We start from the raw sequence: 18807 nt of genomic DNA on the forward strand, positions 1-18807 counted from the left end.
GTGCCAGAGCCTGTCTTCTCTTGTCTTCTCTTGTCTCTGACAGTAAATGAAGGTCCGTGTGCCAGAGCCTGTCTTCTCTTGTCTTCTCTTGTATCTGACAGTAAATGAAGGTCCGTGTGCCAGAGCCTGTCTTCTCTTGTCTTCTCTTGTCTCTGACAGTAAATGAAGGTCCGTGTGCCAGACCCTGTCTTCTCTTGTCTCGGACAGTAAATGAAGGTCCGTGTGACAGATCCTGTCTTCTCTTGTCTCTGACAGTAAATGAAGGTCCGTGTGCCAGAGCCTGTCTTCTCTTGTCTTCTCTTGTCTCTGACAGTAAATGAAGGTCCGTGTGCCAGAGCCTGTCTTCTCTTGTCTTCTCTTGTCTCTGACAGTAAATGAAGGTCCGTGTGCCAGAGCCTGTCTTCTCTTGTCTTCTCTTGTCTCTGACAGTAAATGAAGGTCTGTGTGACAGAGCCTGTCTTCTCTTGTCTCTGACGGTAAATGAAGGTCCGTGTGACAGAGCCTGTCTTCTCTTGTCTCTGACAGTAAATGAAGGTCCGTGTGACAGAGCCTGTCTTCTCTTGTCTCTGACAGTAAATGAAGGTCCGTGTGACAGAACCTGTCTTCTCTTGTCTCTGACAGTGAATGAAGGTCCGTGTGACAGAGATTGTCTTCTCTTGTCTTCTCTTGTCTCTGACAGTAAATGAAGGTCCGTGTGCCAGAGCCTGTCTTCTCTTGTCTTCTCTTGTCTCTGACAGTAAATGAAGGTCCGTGTGCCAGAGCCTGACTTCTCTTGTCTTCTCTTGTCTCTGACAGTAAATGAAGGTCCGTGTGACAGAGCCTGTCTTCTCTTGTCTCTGACAGTGAATGAAGGTCAGTGTGACAGAGCCTGTCTTCTCTTGTCTCTGACAGTAAATGAAGGTCCGTGTGACAGAGCCTGTCTTCTCTTGTCTCTGACAGTAAATGAAGGTCCATGTGCCAGAGCCTGTCTTCTCTTGTCTTCTCTTGTCTCTGACAGTAAATGAAGGTCAGTGTGCCAGAGCCTGTCTTCTCTTGTCTCTGACAGTAAATGAAGGTCCATGTGCCAGAGCCTGTCTTCTCTTGTCTTCTCTTGTCTCTGACAGTAAATGAAGGTCCGTGTGACAGAGCCTGTCTTCTCTTGTCTCTGACAGTAAATGAAGGTCCGTGTGACAGAGCCAGTCTTCTCTTATCTCTGACAGTAAATGAAGGTCCGTGTGACAGAGCCTGTCTTCTCTTGTCTCTGACAGTAAATGAAGGTCCGTGTGACAGAGCCTGTCTTCTCTTGTCTCTGACTGTGAATGAAGGTCAGTGTGCCAGAGCCTGTCTTCTCTTGTCTCTGACAGTAAATGAAGGTCCGTGTGCCAGAGCCTGTCTTCTCTTGTCTTCTCTTGTCTTCTCTTGTCTCTGACAGTAAATGAAGGTCAGTGTGACAGAGCCTGTCTTCTCTTGTCTCTGACAGTAAATGAAGGTCCGTGTGACAGAGCCTGTCTTCTCTTGTCTCTGACAGTAAATGAAGGTCCGTGTGCCAGAGCCTGTCTTCTCTTGTCTTCTCTTGTCTCTGACAGTAAATGAAGGTCCGTGTGCCAGAGCCTGTCTTCTCTTGTCTTCTCTTGTCTCTGACAGTAAATGAAGGTCCGTGTGACAGAGCCTGTCTTCTCTTGTCTCTGACAGTAAATGAAGGTCCGTGTGACAGAGCCTGTCTTCTCTTGTCTCTGACAGTAAATGAAGGTCCGTGTGACAGACCCTGTCTTCTCTTGTCTCTGACAGTGAATGAAGGTCAGTGTGACAGAGCCTGTCTTCTCTTGTCTCTGACAGTAAATGAAAGTCCGTGTGACAGAGCCTTCCTTCTCTTGTCTTCTCTTGTGTCTGACAGTAAATGAAGGTCAGTGTGCCAGAGCCTGTCTTCTCTTGTCTCTGACAGTAAATGAAGGTCCGTGTGACAGAGCCTGTCTTCTCTTGTCTCTGACAGTAAATGAAGGTCCGTGTGCCAGAGCCTGTCTTCTCTTGTCTTCTCTTGTCTCTGACAGTAAATGAAGGTCCGTGTGCCAGAGCCTGTCTTCTCTTGTCTTCTCTTGTATCTGACAGTAAATGAAGGTCCGTGTGCCAGAGCCTGTCTTCTCTTGTCTTCTCTTGTCTCTGACAGTAAATGAAGGTCCGTGTGCCAGACCCTGTCTTCTCTTGTCTCGGACAGTAAATGAAGGTCCGTGTGACAGATCCTGTCTTCTCTTGTCTCTGACAGTAAATGAAGGTCCGTGTGCCAGAGCCTGTCTTCTCTTGTCTTCTCTTGTCTCTGACAGTAAATGAAGGTCCGTGTGACAGAGCCTGTCTTCTCTTGTCTCTGACAGTGAATGAAGGTCCGTGTGACAGAGCCTGTCTTCTCTTGTCTTCTCTTGTCTCTGACAGTAAATGAAGGTCCGTGTGCCAGAGCATGTCTTCTCTTGTCTTCTCTTGTCTCTGACAGTAAATGAAGGTCCGTGTGCCAGAGCCTGACTTCTCTTGTCTTCTCTTGTCTCTGACAGTAAATGAAGGTCCGTGTGACAGAGCCTGTCTTCTCTTGTCTCTGACAGTGAATGAAGGTCAGTGTGACAGAGCCTGTCTTCTCTTGTCTCTGACAGTAAATGAAGGTCCGTGTGACAGAGCCTGTCTTCTCTTGTCTCTGACAGTAAATGAAGGTCCATGTGCCAGAGCCTGTCTTCTCTTGTCTTCTCTTGTCTCTGACAGTAAATGAAGGTCAGCGTGCCAGAGCCTGTCTTCTCTTGTCTCTGACAGTAAATGAAGGTCCGTGTGACAGAGCCTGTCTTCTCTTGTCTCTGACAGTAAATGAAGGTCCGTGTGACAGAGCCAGTCTTCTCTTATCTCTGACAGTAAATGAAGGTCTGTGTGACAGAGCCTGTCTTCTCTTGTCTCTGACGGTAAATGAAGGTCCGTGTGACAGAGCCTGTCTTCTCTTGTCTCTGACAGTAAATGAAGGTCCGTGTGACAGAGCCTGTCTTCTCTTGTCTCTGACAGTAAATGAAGGTCCGTGTGACAGAACCTGTCTTCTCTTGTCTTCTCTTGTCTCTGACAGTAAATGAAGGTCCGTGTGCCAGAGCCTGTCTTCTCTTGTCTCTGACAGTGAATGAAGGTCCGTGTGACAGAGCCTGTCTTCTCTTGTCTTCTCTTGTCTCTGACAGTAAATGAAGGTCCGTGTGCCAGAGCCTGTCTTCTCTTGTCTTCTCTTGTCTCTGACAGTAAATGAAGGTCCGTGTGCCAGAGCCTGACTTCTCTTGTCTTCTCTTGTCTCTGACAGTAAATGAAGGTCCGTGTGACAGAGCCTGTCTTCTCTTGTCTCTGACAGTGAATGAAGGTCAGTGTGACAGAGCCTGTCTTCTCTTGTCTCTGACAGTAAATGAAGGTCCGTGTGACAGAGCCTGTCTTCTCTTGTCTCTGACAGTAAATGAAGGTCCATGTGCCAGAGCCTGTCTTCTCTTGTCTTCTCTTGTCTCTGACAGTAAATGAAGGTCCGTGTGACAGAGCCAGTCTTCTCTTATCTCTGACAGTAAATGAAGGTCCGTGTGACAGAGCCTGTCTTCTCTTGTCTCTGACAGTAAATGAAGGTCCGTGTGACAGAGCCTGTCTTCTCTTGTCTCTGACTGTGAATGAAGGTCAGTGTGCCAGAGCCTGTCTTCTCTTGTCTCTGACAGTAAATGAAGGTCCGTGTGCCAGAGCCTGTCTTCTCTTGTCTTCTCTTGTCTCTGACAGTAAATGAAGGTCAGTGTGACAGAGCCTGTCTTCTCTTGTCTCTGACAGTAAATGAAGGTCAGTGTGACAGAGCCTGTCTTCTCTTGTCTCTGACAGTAAATGAAGGTCCGTGTGCCAGAGCCTGTCTTCTCTTGTCTTCTCTTGTCTCTGACAGTAAATGAAGGTCCGTGTGCCAGAGCCTGTCTTCTCTTGTCTTCTCTTGTCTCTGACAGTAAATGAAGGTCCGTGTGACAGAGCCTGTCTTCTCTTGTCTCTGACAGTAAATGAAGGTCCGTGTGACAGAGCCTGTCTTCTCTTGTCTCTGACAGTAAATGAAGGTCCGTGTGACAGACCCTGTCTTCTCTTGTCTCTGACAGTGAATGAAGGTCAGTGTGACAGAGCCTGTCTTCTCTTGTCTCTGACAGTAAATGAAAGTCCGTGTGACAGAGCCTTCCTTCTCTTGTCTTCTCTTGTGTTTGACAGTAAATGAAGGTCAGTGTGCCAGAGCCTGTCTTCTCTTGTCTCTGACAGTAAATGAAGGTCCGTGTGACAGAGCCTGTCTTCTCTTGTCTCTGACAGTAAATGAAGGTCCGTGTGCCAGAGCCTGTCTTCTCTTGTCTTCTCTTGTCTCTGACAGTAAATGAAGGTCCGTGTGACAGAGCCAGTCTTCTCTTATCTCTGACAGTAAATGAAGGTCCGTGTGACAGAGCCTGTCTTCTCTTGTCTCTGACAGTAAATGAAGGTCCGTGTGACAGAGCCTGTCTTCTCTTGTCTCTGACTGTGAATGAAGGTCAGTGTGCCAGAGCCTGTCTTCTCTTGTCTCTGACAGTAAATGAAGGTCCGTGTGCCAGAGCCTGTCTTCTCTTGTCTTCTCTTGTCTCTGACAGTAAATGAAGGTCAGTGTGACAGAGCCTGTCTTCTCTTGTCTCTGACAGTAAATGAAGGTCCGTGTGACAGAGCCTGTCTTCTCTTGTCTCTGACAGTAAATGAAGGTCCGTGTGCCAGAGCCTGTCTTCTCTTGTCTTCTCTTGTCTCTGACAGTAAATGAAGGTCCGTGTGCCAGAGCCTGTCTTCTCTTGTCTTCTCTTGTCTCTGACAGTAAATGAAGGTCCGTGTGACAGAGCCTGTCTTCTCTTGTCTCTGACAGTAAATGAAGGTCCGTGTGACAGAGCCTGTCTTCTCTTGTCTCTGACAGTAAATGAAGGTCCGTGTGACAGACCCTGTCTTCTCTTGTCTCTGACAGTGAATGAAGGTCAGTGTGACAGAGCCTGTCTTCTCTTGTCTCTGACAGTAAATGAAAGTCCGTGTGACAGAGCCTTCCTTCTCTTGTCTTCTCTTGTGTCTGACAGTAAATGAAGGTCAGTGTGCCAGAGCCTGTCTTCTCTTGTCTCTGACAGTAAATGAAGGTCCGTGTGACAGACCCTGTCTTCTCTTGTCTCTGACAGTGAATGAAGGTCAGTGTGACAGAGCCTGTCTTCTCTTGTCTCTGACAGTAAATGAAAGTCCGTGTGACAGAGCCTTCCTTCTCTTGTCTTCTCTTGTGTCTGACAGTAAATGAAGGTCAGTGTGCCAGAGCCTGTCTTCTCTTGTCTCTGACAGTAAATGAAGGTCCGTGTGACAGAGCCTGTCTTCTCTTGTCTCTGACAGTAAATGAAGGTCCGTGTGCCAGAGCCTGTCTTCTCTTGTCTTCTCTTGTCTCTGACAGTAAATGAAGGTCCGTGTGCCAGAGCCTGTCTTCTCTTGTCTTCTCTTGTATCTGACAGTAAATGAAGGTCCGTGTGCCAGAGCCTGTCTTCTCTTGTCTTCTCTTGTCTCTGACAGTAAATGAAGGTCCGTGTGCCAGACCCTGTCTTCTCTTGTCTCGGACAGTAAATGAAGGTCCGTGTGACAGATCCTGTCTTCTCTTGTCTCTGACAGTAAATGAAGGTCCGTGTGCCAGAGCCTGTCTTCTCTTGTCTTCTCTTGTCTCTGACAGTAAATGAAGGTCCGTGTGACAGAGCCTGTCTTCTCTTGTCTCTGACAGTAAATGAAGGTCCGTGTGCCAGAGCCTGTCTTCTCTTGTCTTCTCTTGTCTCTGACAGTAAATGAAGGTCCGTGTGCCAGAGCCTGTCTTCTCTTGTCTTCTCTTGTCTCTGACAGTAAATGAAGGTCTGTGTGACAGAGCCTGTCTTCTCTTGTCTCTGACGGTAAATGAAGGTCCGTGTGACAGAGCCTGTCTTCTCTTGTCTCTGACAGTAAATGAAGGTCCGTGTGACAGAGCCTGTCTTCTCTTGTCTCTGACAGTAAATGAAGGTCCGTGTGACAGAACCTGTCTTCTCTTGTCTCTGACAGTGAATGAAGGTCCGTGTGACAGAGCCTGTCTTCTCTTGTCTTCTCTTGTCTCTGACAGTAAATGAAGGTCCGTGTGCCAGAGCCTGTCTTCTCTTGTCTTCTCTTGTCTCTGACAGTAAATGAAGGTCCGTGTGCCAGAGCCTGACTTCTCTTGTCTTCTCTTGTCTCTGACAGTAAATGAAGGTCCGTGTGACAGAGCCTGTCTTCTCTTGTCTCTGACAGTGAATGAAGGTCAGTGTGACAGAGCCTGTCTTCTCTTGTCTCTGACAGTAAATGAAGGTCCGTGTGACAGAGCCTGTCTTCTCTTGTCTCTGACAGTAAATGAAGGTCCATGTGCCAGAGCCTGTCTTCTCTTGTCTTCTCTTGTCTCTGACAGTAAATGAAGGTCAGCGTGCCAGAGCCTGTCTTCTCTTGTCTCTGACAGTAAATGAAGGTCCGTGTGACAGAGCCTGTCTTCTCTTGTCTCTGACAGTAAATGAAGGTCCGTGTGACAGAGCCAGTCTTCTCTTATCTCTGACAGTAAATGAAGGTCCGTGTGACAGAGCCTGTCTTCTCTTGTCTCTGACAGTAAATGAAGGTCCGTGTGACAAAGCCTGTCTTCTCTTGTCTCTGACTGTGAATGAAGGTCAGTGTGCCAGAGCCTGTCTTCTCTTGTCTCTGACAGTAAATGAAGGTCCGTGTGCCAGAGCCTGTCTTCTCTTGTCTTCTCTTGTCTCTGACAGTAAATGAAGGTCAGTGTGCCAGAGCCTGTCTTCTCTTGTCTCTGACAGTAAATGAAGGTCCGTGTGACAGAGCCTGTCTTCTCTTGTCTCTGACAGTAAATGAAGGTCCGTGTGCCAGAGCCTGTCTTCTCTTGTCTTCTCTTGTCTCTGACAGTAAATGAAGGTCCGTGTGCCAGAGCCTGTCTTCTCTTGTCTTCTCTTGTCTCTGACAGTAAATGAAGGTCTGTGTGACAGAGCCTGTCTTCTCTTGTCTCTGACGGTAAATGAAGGTCCGTGTGACAGAGCCTGTCTTCTCTTGTCTCTGACAGTAAATGAAGGTCCGTGTGACAGACCCTGTCTTCTCTTGTCTCTGACAGTGAATGAAGGTCAGTGTGACAGAGCCTGTCTTCTCTTGTCTCTGACAGTAAATGAAAGTCCGTGTGACAGAGCCTTCCTTCTCTTGTCTTCTCTTGTCTCTGACAGTAAATGAAGGTCAGTGTGCCAGAGCCTGTCTTCTCTTGTCTCTGACAGTAAATGAAGGTCCGTGTGACAGAGCCTGTCTTCTCTTGTCTCTGACAGTAAATGAAGGTCCGTGTGCCAGAGCCTGTCTTCTCTTGTCTTCTCTTGTCTCTGACAGTAAATGAAGGTCCGTGTGCCAGAGCCTGTCTTCTCTTGTCTTCTCTTGTATCTGACAGTAAATGAAGGTCCGTGTGCCAGAGCCTGTCTTCTCTTGTCTTCTCTTGTCTCTGACAGTAAATGAAGGTCCGTGTGCCAGACCCTGTCTTCTCTTGTCTCGGACAGTAAATGAAGGTCCGTGTGACAGATCCTGTCTTCTCTTGTCTCTGACAGTAAATGAAGGTCCGTGTGCCAGAGCCTGTCTTCTCTTGTCTTCTCTTGTCTCTGACAGTAAATGAAGGTCCGTGTGACAGAGCCTGTCTTCTCTTGTCTCTGACAGTAAATGAAGGTCCGTGTGCCAGAGCCTGTCTTCTCTTGTCTTCTCTTGTCTCTGACAGTAAATGAAGGTCCGTGTGCCAGAGCCTGTCTTCTCTTGTCTTCTCTTGTCTCTGACAGTAAATGAAGGTCTGTGTGACAGAGCCTGTCTTCTCTTGTCTCTGACGGTAAATGAAGGTCCGTGTGACAGAGCCTGTCTTCTCTTGTCTCTGACAGTAAATGAAGGTCCGTGTGACAGAGCCTGTCTTCTCTTGTCTCTGACAGTAAATGAAGGTCCGTGTGACAGAACCTGTCTTCTCTTGTCTCTGACAGTGAATGAAGGTCCGTGTGACAGAGCCTGTCTTCTCTTGTCTCTGACAGTAAATGAAGGTCCGTGTGACAGAGCCTGTCTTCTCTTGTCTCTGACAGTAAATGAAGGTCCGTGTGCCAGAGCCTGTCTTCTCTTGTCTTCTCTTGTCTCTGACAGTAAATGAAGGTCAGTGTGCCAGAGCCTGTCTTCTCTTGTCTCTGACAGTAAATGAAGGTCCGTGTGACAGAGCCTGTCTTCTCTTGTCTCTGACAGTAAATGAAGGTCCGTGTGCCAGAGCCTGTCTTCTCTTGTCTCTGACAGTAAATGAAGGTCCGTGTGCCAGAGCCTGTCTTCTCTTGTCTTCTCTTGTATCTGACAGTAAATGAAGGTCCGTGTGCCAGAGCCTGTCTTCTCTTGTCTTCTCTTGTCTCTGACAGTAAATGAAGGTCCGTGTGACAGAGCCTGTCTTCTCTTGTCTCTGACAGTAAATGAAGGTCCGTGTGACAGAGCCTGTCTTCTCTTGTCTCTGACAGTAAATGAAGGTCCGTGTGCCAGAGCCTGTCTTCTCTTGTCTCGGACAGTAAATGAAGGTCCGTGTGACAGAGCCTGTCTTCTCTTGTCTCTGACAGTAAATGAAGGTCCGTGTGCCAGAGCCTGTCTTCTCTTGTCTTCTCTTGTCTCTGACAGTAAATGAAGGTCAGTGTGCCAGAGCCTGTCTTCTCTTGTCTCTGACAGTAAATGAAGGTCCGTGTGACAGAGCCTGTCTTCTCTTGTCTCTGACAGTAAATGAAGGTCCGTGTGACAGAGCCTGTCTTCTCTTGTCTCTGACAGTAAATGAAGGTCAGTGTGCCAGAGCCTGTCTTCTCTTGTCTCTGACAGTAAATGAAGGTCAGTGTGACAGAGCCTGTCTTCTCTTGTCTCTGACAGTAAATTAAGGTCCGTGTGCCAGAGCCTGTCTTCTCTTGTCTCTGACAGTAAATGAAGGTCAGTGTGACAGAGCCTGTCTTCTCTTGTCTCTGACAGTAAATGAAGGTCAGTGTGACAGAGCCTGTCTTCTCTTGTCTCTGACAGTAAATGAAGGTCAGTGTGACAGAGCCTGTCTTCTCTTGTCTCTGACAGTAAATGAAGGTCAGTGTGACAGAGCCTGTCTTCTCTCTGACAGTAAATGAAGGTCCGTGTGACAGAGCCTGTCTTCTCTTCTCTCTGACAGTAAATGAAGGTCAGTGTGACAGTTCCTGTCTTCTCTCTGACAGTAAATGAAGGTCAGTGTGCCAGAGCCTGTCTTCTCTTGTCTCTGACAGTAAATGAAGGTCAGTGTGACAGAGCCTGTCTTCTCTTGTCTCTGACAGTAAATGAAGGTCCGTGTGACAGAGCCTGTCTTCTCTTGTCTCTGACAGTAAATTAAGCTCAGTGTGACAGAGCCTGTCTTCTCTTGTCTCTGACAGTAAGTGAAGGTCCGTGTGCCAGAGCCTGTCTTCTCTTGTCTCTGACAGTAAATGAAGGACAGTGGGACAGAGCCTGTCTTCTCTTGTCTCTGACAGTAAATGAAGGTCCGTGTGCCAGAGCCCCAGTAGTCATCCAGGTAACACCGTTTAGTTGATGTGTTGGACTGTGATGAGAGGAAGTTATTGAGGACAGACTGACAGAGAGTAGGAACTGGCTGTCACAGTATCATGCTGCCTTTGGCCGGTTTATCAGTGATCAGGTTTAATGTGAAGCAGCCCAGTATACTCACCTCCTATGACAACTTCCTCTTATTCTTCTTCTTTTCCTTTAAACAAATATTTGTTTCTCCTCCTCCCTCCTCTCCCTCTGCCTGTTTCTCCTCCTCCTCCTCCTCCTCCTCCTCCTCCTCCTCCTCCTCCTCCTCCTCCTCCTCCTCCTCCCTCTTCTTATTCCTCGTCCTACTTCCTCCTCCTCCCTCCTTCTGCCCCTCCTGCCCCTCACCTCCTCCCTCCTCCTCCTCAGTTCCAGAAACAAGGGAAGGACGTGGAGAAGGTCAAACAGAGGCTGGCTGAGATCGCCAATTACGTGGACAAGGTAACGGCCAAATCAATATCCAGCCTGCGTCCCAAATGATACCCCGTGCATTACTTATGACCAAGGCCCATAGGGATGAGGGAGTCATTTGGGATGCAGACCCAGTCAGATATGAGCTGAGGCCAGATGAAACCTGATTCCATCAAACGGGTCTCTCTCAGCCTGAACCGACCTGAGAGTACGGGACGATTGAATTATGAACGGATGATTGATTCTGTAAGTCCGCTGAGAACTGGTGTGGAGTTGACATCAATATGGAACGTAATATGATATAGATGAGGGTTTGAATACGATCAACCATTTATCATCACCGTTGTAAAGTCAACGACAGATCTAATTAAACGGTTGTTACGGTTTGAAGGTTTTGAAATGAGGAATTCAGAAGGTTTGCTGGTGTACATTCTAGTCTTTCATACCACTAGGATAACTCTGTCTCTGTCTGTGTCTGTGTCTGTGTCTGTGTCTGTGTCTGTGTCTGTCTCTGTCTCTGTCTCTGTCTCTGTCTCTGTCTCTGTCTCTCTCTCTCTCTCTCTCTCTCTCTCTCGCGCTCTCTCTCGCTCTCTCTCTCTCTCTCTCTCTCTCTCTCTCTCTCTTTATTCCTCCCTCCCCATCCATCCCTCCCTCCTTCCCCCTCTCTCTCCCTCCCCCATCCCTCACTCCCCCTCTCTCTCCCTCCCCCATCCCTCACTCCCCCTCTCTTTCCCTCATCCCCTCCCTCCCTCCCCATCCCTCCCTCCCCCTCTCTCTCCCTCCCTCCCCCTCTCTTTCCCTCATCCCCTCCCTCCCTCCCCATCCCTCCCTCCCCCTCTCTCTCCCTCCCTCCCCCAACCCTCACTCCCCCTCTCTTTCCCTCATCCCCTCCCTCCCTCCCCATCCCTCCCTCCCTCCCCCTCTCTCTCCCTCCCCCATCCACCCCCTCTCTCTCCCTCCCCCATCCCTCCCTCCCCCTCTTTCCCTCATCCCCTCCCTCCCTCCCCATCCCTCCCTCCCTCCCCCGCTCTCTCCCTCCCCCATCCACCCCCTCTCTCTCCCTCCCCCATCCCTTACTCCCCCTCTCTTTCCCTCATCCCCTCCCTCCCCCATCCATCCCCTCTCTCTCCCTTCCCCATCCCTCCCTCCCCCTCTCTTTCCCTCATCCCCTCTCTCCCTCCCTCCCTCCATCATCCACCCCCCCTCTCTCCCTCCCCCATCCATCCCTCCCCATCCACCCCCCCCCTCTCTCCCTCCCTCCCCATCCACCCCCCCTCTCTCCCTCCCCCATCCATCCCTCCCCATCCACCCCCCTCTATCCCTCCCTCCCCCATCCATCCATCCACCCCCCCTCTCTCCCTCCCCCATCCATCCCTCCCCCATCCACCCCCCCCTCTCTCCCTCCCCCATCCATCCCTCCCCCTTTCCCACCCCCTCTCTCTCCCTCAGTTCTACCGTGCCCTGAACATCCGTGTAGCTCTGGTGGGTTTGGAGGTGTGGAGTGACCAGGATAGGTGTCCTATCACCCAGGATCCCTTCACCACCCTGCATGAGTTCCTAGACTGGAGGAAACTCAAACTGCTGCCCAACAGGCCCCACGATAATGCACAGCTAGTCAGGTAACTACTACTATACTAATACAGCTGTACCACTACTATACTACTGCTATACTACTGCTATACTACTACTATTATACTACTATACTACTACTATACTAATACAGCTGTACTACTGCTATACTACTGCTATACTACTACTATTATACTACTATACTACTACTATACTAATACAGCTGTACTACTGCTATACTACTGCTATACTACTACTATTATACTACTATACTACTACTATACTAATACAACTGTACTACTGCTATACTACTGCTATACTACTATTAGTATACTACTATACTACTACTATTATACTGCCATACTACTACTATACTACTACCATTATACCACCATACTACTACTACACTAATACAACTATACTACTGCTATACTACTGCTATACGACTACTGGTATACTACCACTGTTCTACTATCATACTACTGCTGCTATACTACTACTAGTATACCCCTATACTACTACTATTATACTACTATACTAATACAACTGTGCTGCTGCTATACTACTGCTATACTACTACTATCATACTACTATACTAGTACTATTATACTACTATACTAATACAGCTGTACTACTGCTATACTACTACTATTATACCAATATACTAATACAGCTGTACTACTGCCATACTACTGCTATACTACTACTAGTATACTACTATACTACCTCTACTATACTGTCATACTACTACTATACTACTGCTGTGGTAGTACTATTATACTATCATACCATTAATATACTACTATTGTAGTACTACTAGTATACTATCATACTGCTACTATACTACTACTATACCACTGCTATACCACTACTATTATACTACTCTACTACTACTATTATACTACAATACCACTACTATACAAATAATATTGTACTACTGCTATACTACTGCTATACTACTGCTATACTACTGCTATACTACTACTATACCACTGCTATACCACTACTATTATACTACTCTACTACTACTATTATACTACAATACCACTACTATACAAATAATATTGTACTACTGCTATACTACTGCTATACTACTACTATACTACTGCTATACTACTACTACTATTATACTACTATACTAGTACCATGCTACTGCTATACTACTGCTATACTACTGCTATACTACTACTATTATACTACTATACTACTACCATGCTACTGCTATACTACTGCTATACTAATACTATGCTACTGCTATACTACTACTATTATACTGCTATACTACTACTATTATACTACTATACTACTACTATACTAATAATATTGTACTACTGATATACTACTGCTATACTTCTGCTATACTACTGCTATACTATGACTTTTATACTACTATACTACTACTATTATACTATCATACTACTACTATTATACTATCTTACCACTACTATACAACTAATATTATACTATCATACTACTACTACACTACTAATATTATACTATCATACTACTACTATACAACTATTGTAGTGCTACTATTATACTACCATACTACTACTACACCACTACTGTTATACTTTCATATTACTACAATACTACTATTGTGGTACTACTATTATACTACTACTATACTACTGCTATACCACTACTATTATACTGCTATACTACTGCTATACTACTGCTATACTACTACCATTATACTACTATACTGGTGCTACACTACTACTACTACACTACTACTATACGACTATACTACTGCTATACTACTACTATTATACTACTATACGACTACTATACTGTTCTACTGTTGTTCTACTGATGTTCACTGGTGTTGTTTGTCTCCACAGCAGGGTGTTCTACTGGTGTTGTTTGTCTCCACAGCAGGGTGTTCTACTGGTGTTGTCTCCACAGCAGGGTGTTCTACTGGTGTTGTTTGTCTCCACAGCAGGGTGTTCTACTGGTGTTGTCTCCACAGCAGGGTGTTCTACTGGTGTTGTTTATCCACAGCAGGGTGTTCTACTGGTGTTATGTGTCTCCACAGCAGGGTGTTCTACTGGTGTTGTTTGTCTCCACAGCAGGGTGTTCTACTGGTGTTGTTTGTCTCCACAGCAGGGTGTTCTACTGGTGTTGTTTGTCTCCACAGCAGGGTGTTCTACTGGTGTTGTTTGTCTCCACAGCAGGGTGTTCTACTGGTGTTGTTTGTCTCCACAGCAGGGTGTTCTACTGGTGTTGTTTGTCTCCACAGCAGGGTGTTCTACTGGTGTTGTGTGTCTCCACAGCAGGGTGTTCTACTGGTGTTGTCTCCACAGCGGGGTGTTCTACTGGTGTTGTGTGTCTCCACAGCAGGGTGTTCTACTGGTGTTGTCTCCACAGCAGGGTGTTCTACTGGTGTTGTCTCCACAGCAGGGTGTTCTACTGGTGTTGTTTGTCTCCACAGCAGGGTGTTCTACTGGTGTTGTCTCCACAGCGGGGTGTTCTACTGGTGTTGTCTCCACAGCAGGGTGTTCTACTGGTGTTGTCTCCACAGCAGGGTGTTCTACTGGTGTTGTTTGTCTCCACAGCAGGGTGTTCTACTGGTGTTGTCTCCACAGCGGGGTGTTCTACTGGTGTTGTCTCCACAGCGGGGTGTTCTACTGGTGTTGTCTCCACAGCAGGGTGTTCTACTGGTGTTGTCTCCACAGCAGGGTGTTCTACTGGTGTTGTGTGTCTCCACAGCAGGGTGTTCTACTGGTGTTGTCTCCACAGCAGGGTGTTCTACTGGTGTTGTTTGTCTCCACAGCAGGGTGTTCTACTGGTGTTGTCTCCACAGCAGGGTGTTCTACTGGTGTTGTCTCCACAGCAGGGTGTTCTACTGGTGTTGTCTCCACAGCAGGGTGTTCTACTGGTGTTGTCTCCACAGCAGGGTGTTCTACTGGTGTTGTCTCCACAGCAGGGTGTTCTACTGGTGTTGTCTCCACAGCAGGGTGTTCTACTGGTGTTGTCTCCACAGCGGGGTGTTCTACTGGTGTTGTCTCCACAGCAGGGTGTTCTACTGGTGTTGTCTCCACAGCAGGGTGTTCTACTGGTGTTGTTTGTCTCCACAGCAGGGTGTTCTACTGGTGTTGTCTCCACAGCGGGGTGTTCTACTGGTGTTGTCTCCACAGCAGGGTGTTCTACTGGTGTTGTCTCCACAGCGGGGTGTTCTACTGGTGTTGTCTCCACAGCAGGGTGTTCTACTGGTGTTGTCTCCACAGCAGGGTGTTCTACTGGTGTTGTTTGTCTCCACAGCAGGGTGTTCTACTGGTGTTGTCTCCACAGCGGGGTGTTCTACTGGTGTTGTCTCCACAGCAGGGTGTTCTACTGGTGTTGTGTGTCTCCACAGCAGGGTGTTCTACTGGTGTTGTTTGTCTCCACAGCAGGGTGTTCTACTGGTGTTGTCTCCACAGCAGGGTGTTCTACTGGTGTTGTTTCCACAGCAGGGTGTTCTACTGGTGTTGTTTGTCTCCACAGCAGAGTGTTCTACTGGTGTTGTCTCCACAGCAGGGTGTTCTACTGGTGTTGTCTCCACAGCAGGGTGTTCTACTGGTGTTGTCTCCACAGCGGGGTGTTCTACTGGTGTTGTCTCCACAGCAGGGTGTTCTACTGGTGTTGTCTCCACAGCAGGGTGTTCTACTGGTGTTGTCTCCACAGCAGGGTGTTCTACTGGTGTTGTTTGTCTCCACAGCAGGGTGTTCTACTGGTGTTGTCTCCACAGCGGGGTGTTCTACTGGTGTTGTCTCCACAGCAGGGTGTTCTACTGGTGTTGTCTCCACAGCGGGGTGTTCTACTGGTGTTGTCTCCACAGCAGGGTGTTCTACTGGTGTTGTCTCCACAGCAGGGTGTTCTACTGGTGTTGTCTCCACAGCAGGGTGTTCTACTGGTGTTGTTTGTCTCCACAGCAGGGTGTTCTACTGGTGTTGTCTCCACAGCGGGGTGTTCTACTGGTGTTGTCTCCACAGCAGGGTGTTCTACTGGTGTTGTGTGTCTCCACAGCAGGGTGTTCTACTGGTGTTGTTTGTCTCCACAGCAGGGTGTTCTACTGGTGTTGTCTCCACAGCAGGGTGTTCTACTGGTGTTGTCTCCACAGCAGGGTGTTCTACTGGTGTTGTCTCCACAGCAGGGTGTTCTACTGGTGTTGTTTGTCTCCACAGCAGGGTGTTCTACTGGTGTTGTCTCCACAGCGGGGTGTTCTACTGGTGTTGTGTGTCTCCACAGCAGGGTGTTCTACTGGTGTTGTCTCCACAGCAGGGTGTTCTACTGGTGTTGTTTGTCTCCACAGCAGGGTGTTCTACTGGTGTTGTTTGTCTCCACAGCAGGGTGTTCTACTGGTGTTGTTTGTCTCCACAGCAGGGTGTTCTACTGGTGTTGTTTGTCTCCACAGCAGAGTGTTCTACTGGTGTTGTTTGTCTCCACAGCAGGGTGTTCTACTGGTGTTGTCTCCACAGCAGGGTGTTCTTCTGGTGTTGTCTCCACAGCAGGGTGTTCTACTGGTGTTGTCTCCACAGCAGGGTGTTCTACTGGTGTTGTTTGTCTCCACAGCAGGGTGTTCTACTGGTGTTGTCTCCACAGCAGGGTGTTCTACTGGTGTTGTTTGTCTCCACAGCAGGGTGTTCTACTGGTGTTGTCTCCACAGCAGGGTGTTCTACTGGTGTTGTGTGTCTCCACAGCAGGGTGTTCTACTGGTGTTGTGTGTCTCCACAGCAGGGTGTTCTACTGGTGTTGTGTGTCTCCACAGCAGGGTGTTCTACTGGTGTTGTCTCCACAGCAGGGTGTTCTACTGGTGTTGTTTGTCTCCACAGCAGGGTGTTCTACTGGTGTTGTGTGTCTCCACAGCAGGGTGTTCTACTGGTGTTGTGTGTCTCCACAGCAGGGTGTTCTACTGGTGTTGTTTGTCTCCACAGCGGGGTGTTCTACTGGTGTTGTCTCCACAGCAGGGTGTTCTACTGGTGTTGTCTCCACAGCAGGGTGTTCTACTGGTGTTGTCTCCACAGCAGGGTGTTCTACTGGTGTTGTTTGTCTCCACAGCAGGGTGTTCTACTGGTGTGTCTCCACAGCAGGATGTTCTACTGGTGTTGTTTGTCTCCACAGCAGGGTGTTCTACTGGTGTTGTTTGTCTCCACAGCGGGGTGTTCTTCCAGGGTACCACCATCGGCATGGCACCCATCATGAGCATGTGTACAGCAGAGCAGTCTGGGGGCATCGTCATGGTGAGAGGCTCTGTTCCTGTTCTGACTGACTGACTCAACATGTTTACAAAGTGTGTGTGTTTCTGTGTGTCTGTGTGTGCGTGTGCGTGTGCGTGTGCGTGCGCGTGCGCGTGCGCGTGTGCGTGTGCGTGTGCGTGTGCGTGTGCGTGTGTGTGTGTGTGTGTGTGTCAAACAAGGACAGCGTCTGATGGTCTTGAACCCTTTCTGTGAAAGACCAGATCCACTTGACTTTTTGCCACATACAGTTTAACTATGTAGGAAGTTCTCCCTCCCTCCCTCCCTCCCTCCCTCCCTCCCTTCTATTCCTCCCTCCCTTCTATTCCTCCCTCCCTCCCCTCCTCCCTCCCCCCTCCCCCACTCCCCTCCCCCCACCTCCCTTCTCTTCCTCCCTCCCTCCCTCCCCTCCTCCCTCCCTCCCCTCCTCCCTCCCTCCCCCACTCCTCTCCCCTCCTCCCTCCCTCCCTTCTATTCCTCCCTCTCTCCCCTCCCCTCCTCCCTCCCCCCCACCTCCCTTCTCTTCCTCCCTCCCTCCCTCCCTTCTATTCCTCCCTCCCCTCCCCTCCCCTCCTCTCCCCTCCTCCCCCCCCCCACCTCCCTTCTCTTCCTCCCTCCCTCCCCTCCTCCCTCCCTCCCTCCCTCCCCCCCTTCCCTCCTTCCCTCCCTCCCTTGTTCTTCACCTCCCTCGTTGTTGGATTCTTGGCTCCCTCCCTCCCTCCCTCCCTCCCTTCTATTCCTCCCTCCCTTCTATTCCTCCCTCCCTCCCCTCCTCCCTCCCCCCTCCCCCACTCCCCTCCCCTCCTCCCTCCCTCCCATTCCTCCCTCCCTCCTCTCCCCTCCTCCCTCCCCCCACCTCCCTTCTCTTCCTCCCTCCCTCCCCTCCTCCCTCCCTCCCCTCCTCCCTCCCTCCCCCACTCCTCTCCCCTCCTCCCTCCCTCCCTTCTATTCCTCCCTCTCTCCCCTCCCCTCCTCCCTCCCCCCCACCTCCCTTCTCTTCCTCCCTCCCTCCCTCCCTTCTATTCCTCCCTCCCCTCCCCTCCCCTCCCCCCCCCACCTCCCTTCTCTTCCTCCCTCCCTCCCTCCCTCCCTCCCCTCCTCCCTCCCTCCCTCCCTCCCTTCCCTCCCTCCCTCCCTCTCTTGTTCTCCACCTCCCTCGTTGTTGGATTCTTGGCTCCCTCCTTCCCTCCCTCCCTCCTCCTCCCTCCCGCCCCTCCTCCCTCCTCCCCTCCTCCCTCCCTTCCCTCCTTCCTTCCTTCCTTCCCTCCCTGCCTCCTTCCCTCCCCCCTCCCTCCCTCCCTCCCTCTCTTGTTCTTCGCCTCCCTCATTGTTGGATTCTTGGCTCCCTCCTCCCCTCCTCCCTCCCTCCCTCCCGCCCCTCCTCCCTCCTCCCCTCCTCCCTCCCTTCCCTCCTTCCTTCCTTCCTTCCCTCCCTCCCTCCCTCCCTCCCTCCCCTCCTCCCTCCCTCCCTCCCTCCCTCCCTTCCCTCCCTCCCTCCCTCCCTCCCTTCCTTCCTTCCTTCCTTCCTTCCCTCCCTCCCTCCCTCCTCCCTCCCTTCTTCCCTCCCTCTCTTGTTCCTCACCTCCCTCATTGTTGGATTCTTGGCTCACTCTCTCCATCCCGGCTGACATAATGTTCTCATGTTTGTCAATCTGAGCCAGGGGACTGTAGAGGGGGCGAGCTGAGGATTAGAAGTATTGATATTAAGAATTGAGTCCCGAACGGCACCCTATTCCCTACGTAGTGCATAACTTTTGATAGGGTTTTGGGTTAAAAAGTGTACACTATATGGGGAATAGGGTGCCGTTTGGTACGTATCCGAACTGTTATTTACATCAGGATAACACACTTTAATGAGCCTGTTCAACGCCACGTCAACTGAAGTGGTTATGTCATGACACGCCATCTTGTCTTTATAAATCAGGAGACGTATTGATTACACAAAGTCCACACCTTTTGTGTTTTAATGAGGCACAACAAACGTGGCAACATCAAATCAAATGTTATTTGTCACTTACCG

The 18807-nt window shown here is 49.3% G+C and overlaps 1 protein-coding gene across 1 annotated transcript in view; it reads left to right on the top strand.

Moving 5' to 3' along the window:
- Nucleotides 1-18807, top strand: part of LOC129842532 (disintegrin and metalloproteinase domain-containing protein 12-like) — a 175941-nt gene that overhangs the window by 19836 nt on the left and 137298 nt on the right. Inside the window, exons 4-6 of the mRNA XM_055911109.1 lie at nt 9961-10032; nt 11452-11621; nt 16709-16793. Of these exons, the coding sequence (XP_055767084.1) occupies nt 9961-10032; nt 11452-11621; nt 16709-16793 (327 nt within the window). The remainder of the gene's footprint in view (nt 1-9960; nt 10033-11451; nt 11622-16708; nt 16794-18807) is intronic.

The sequence above is a fragment of the Salvelinus fontinalis genome, unplaced genomic scaffold, assembly GCF_029448725.1.
Source record: "Salvelinus fontinalis isolate EN_2023a unplaced genomic scaffold, ASM2944872v1 scaffold_0048, whole genome shotgun sequence".
Classification (NCBI taxonomy): domain Eukaryota; kingdom Metazoa; phylum Chordata; class Actinopteri; order Salmoniformes; family Salmonidae; genus Salvelinus; species Salvelinus fontinalis.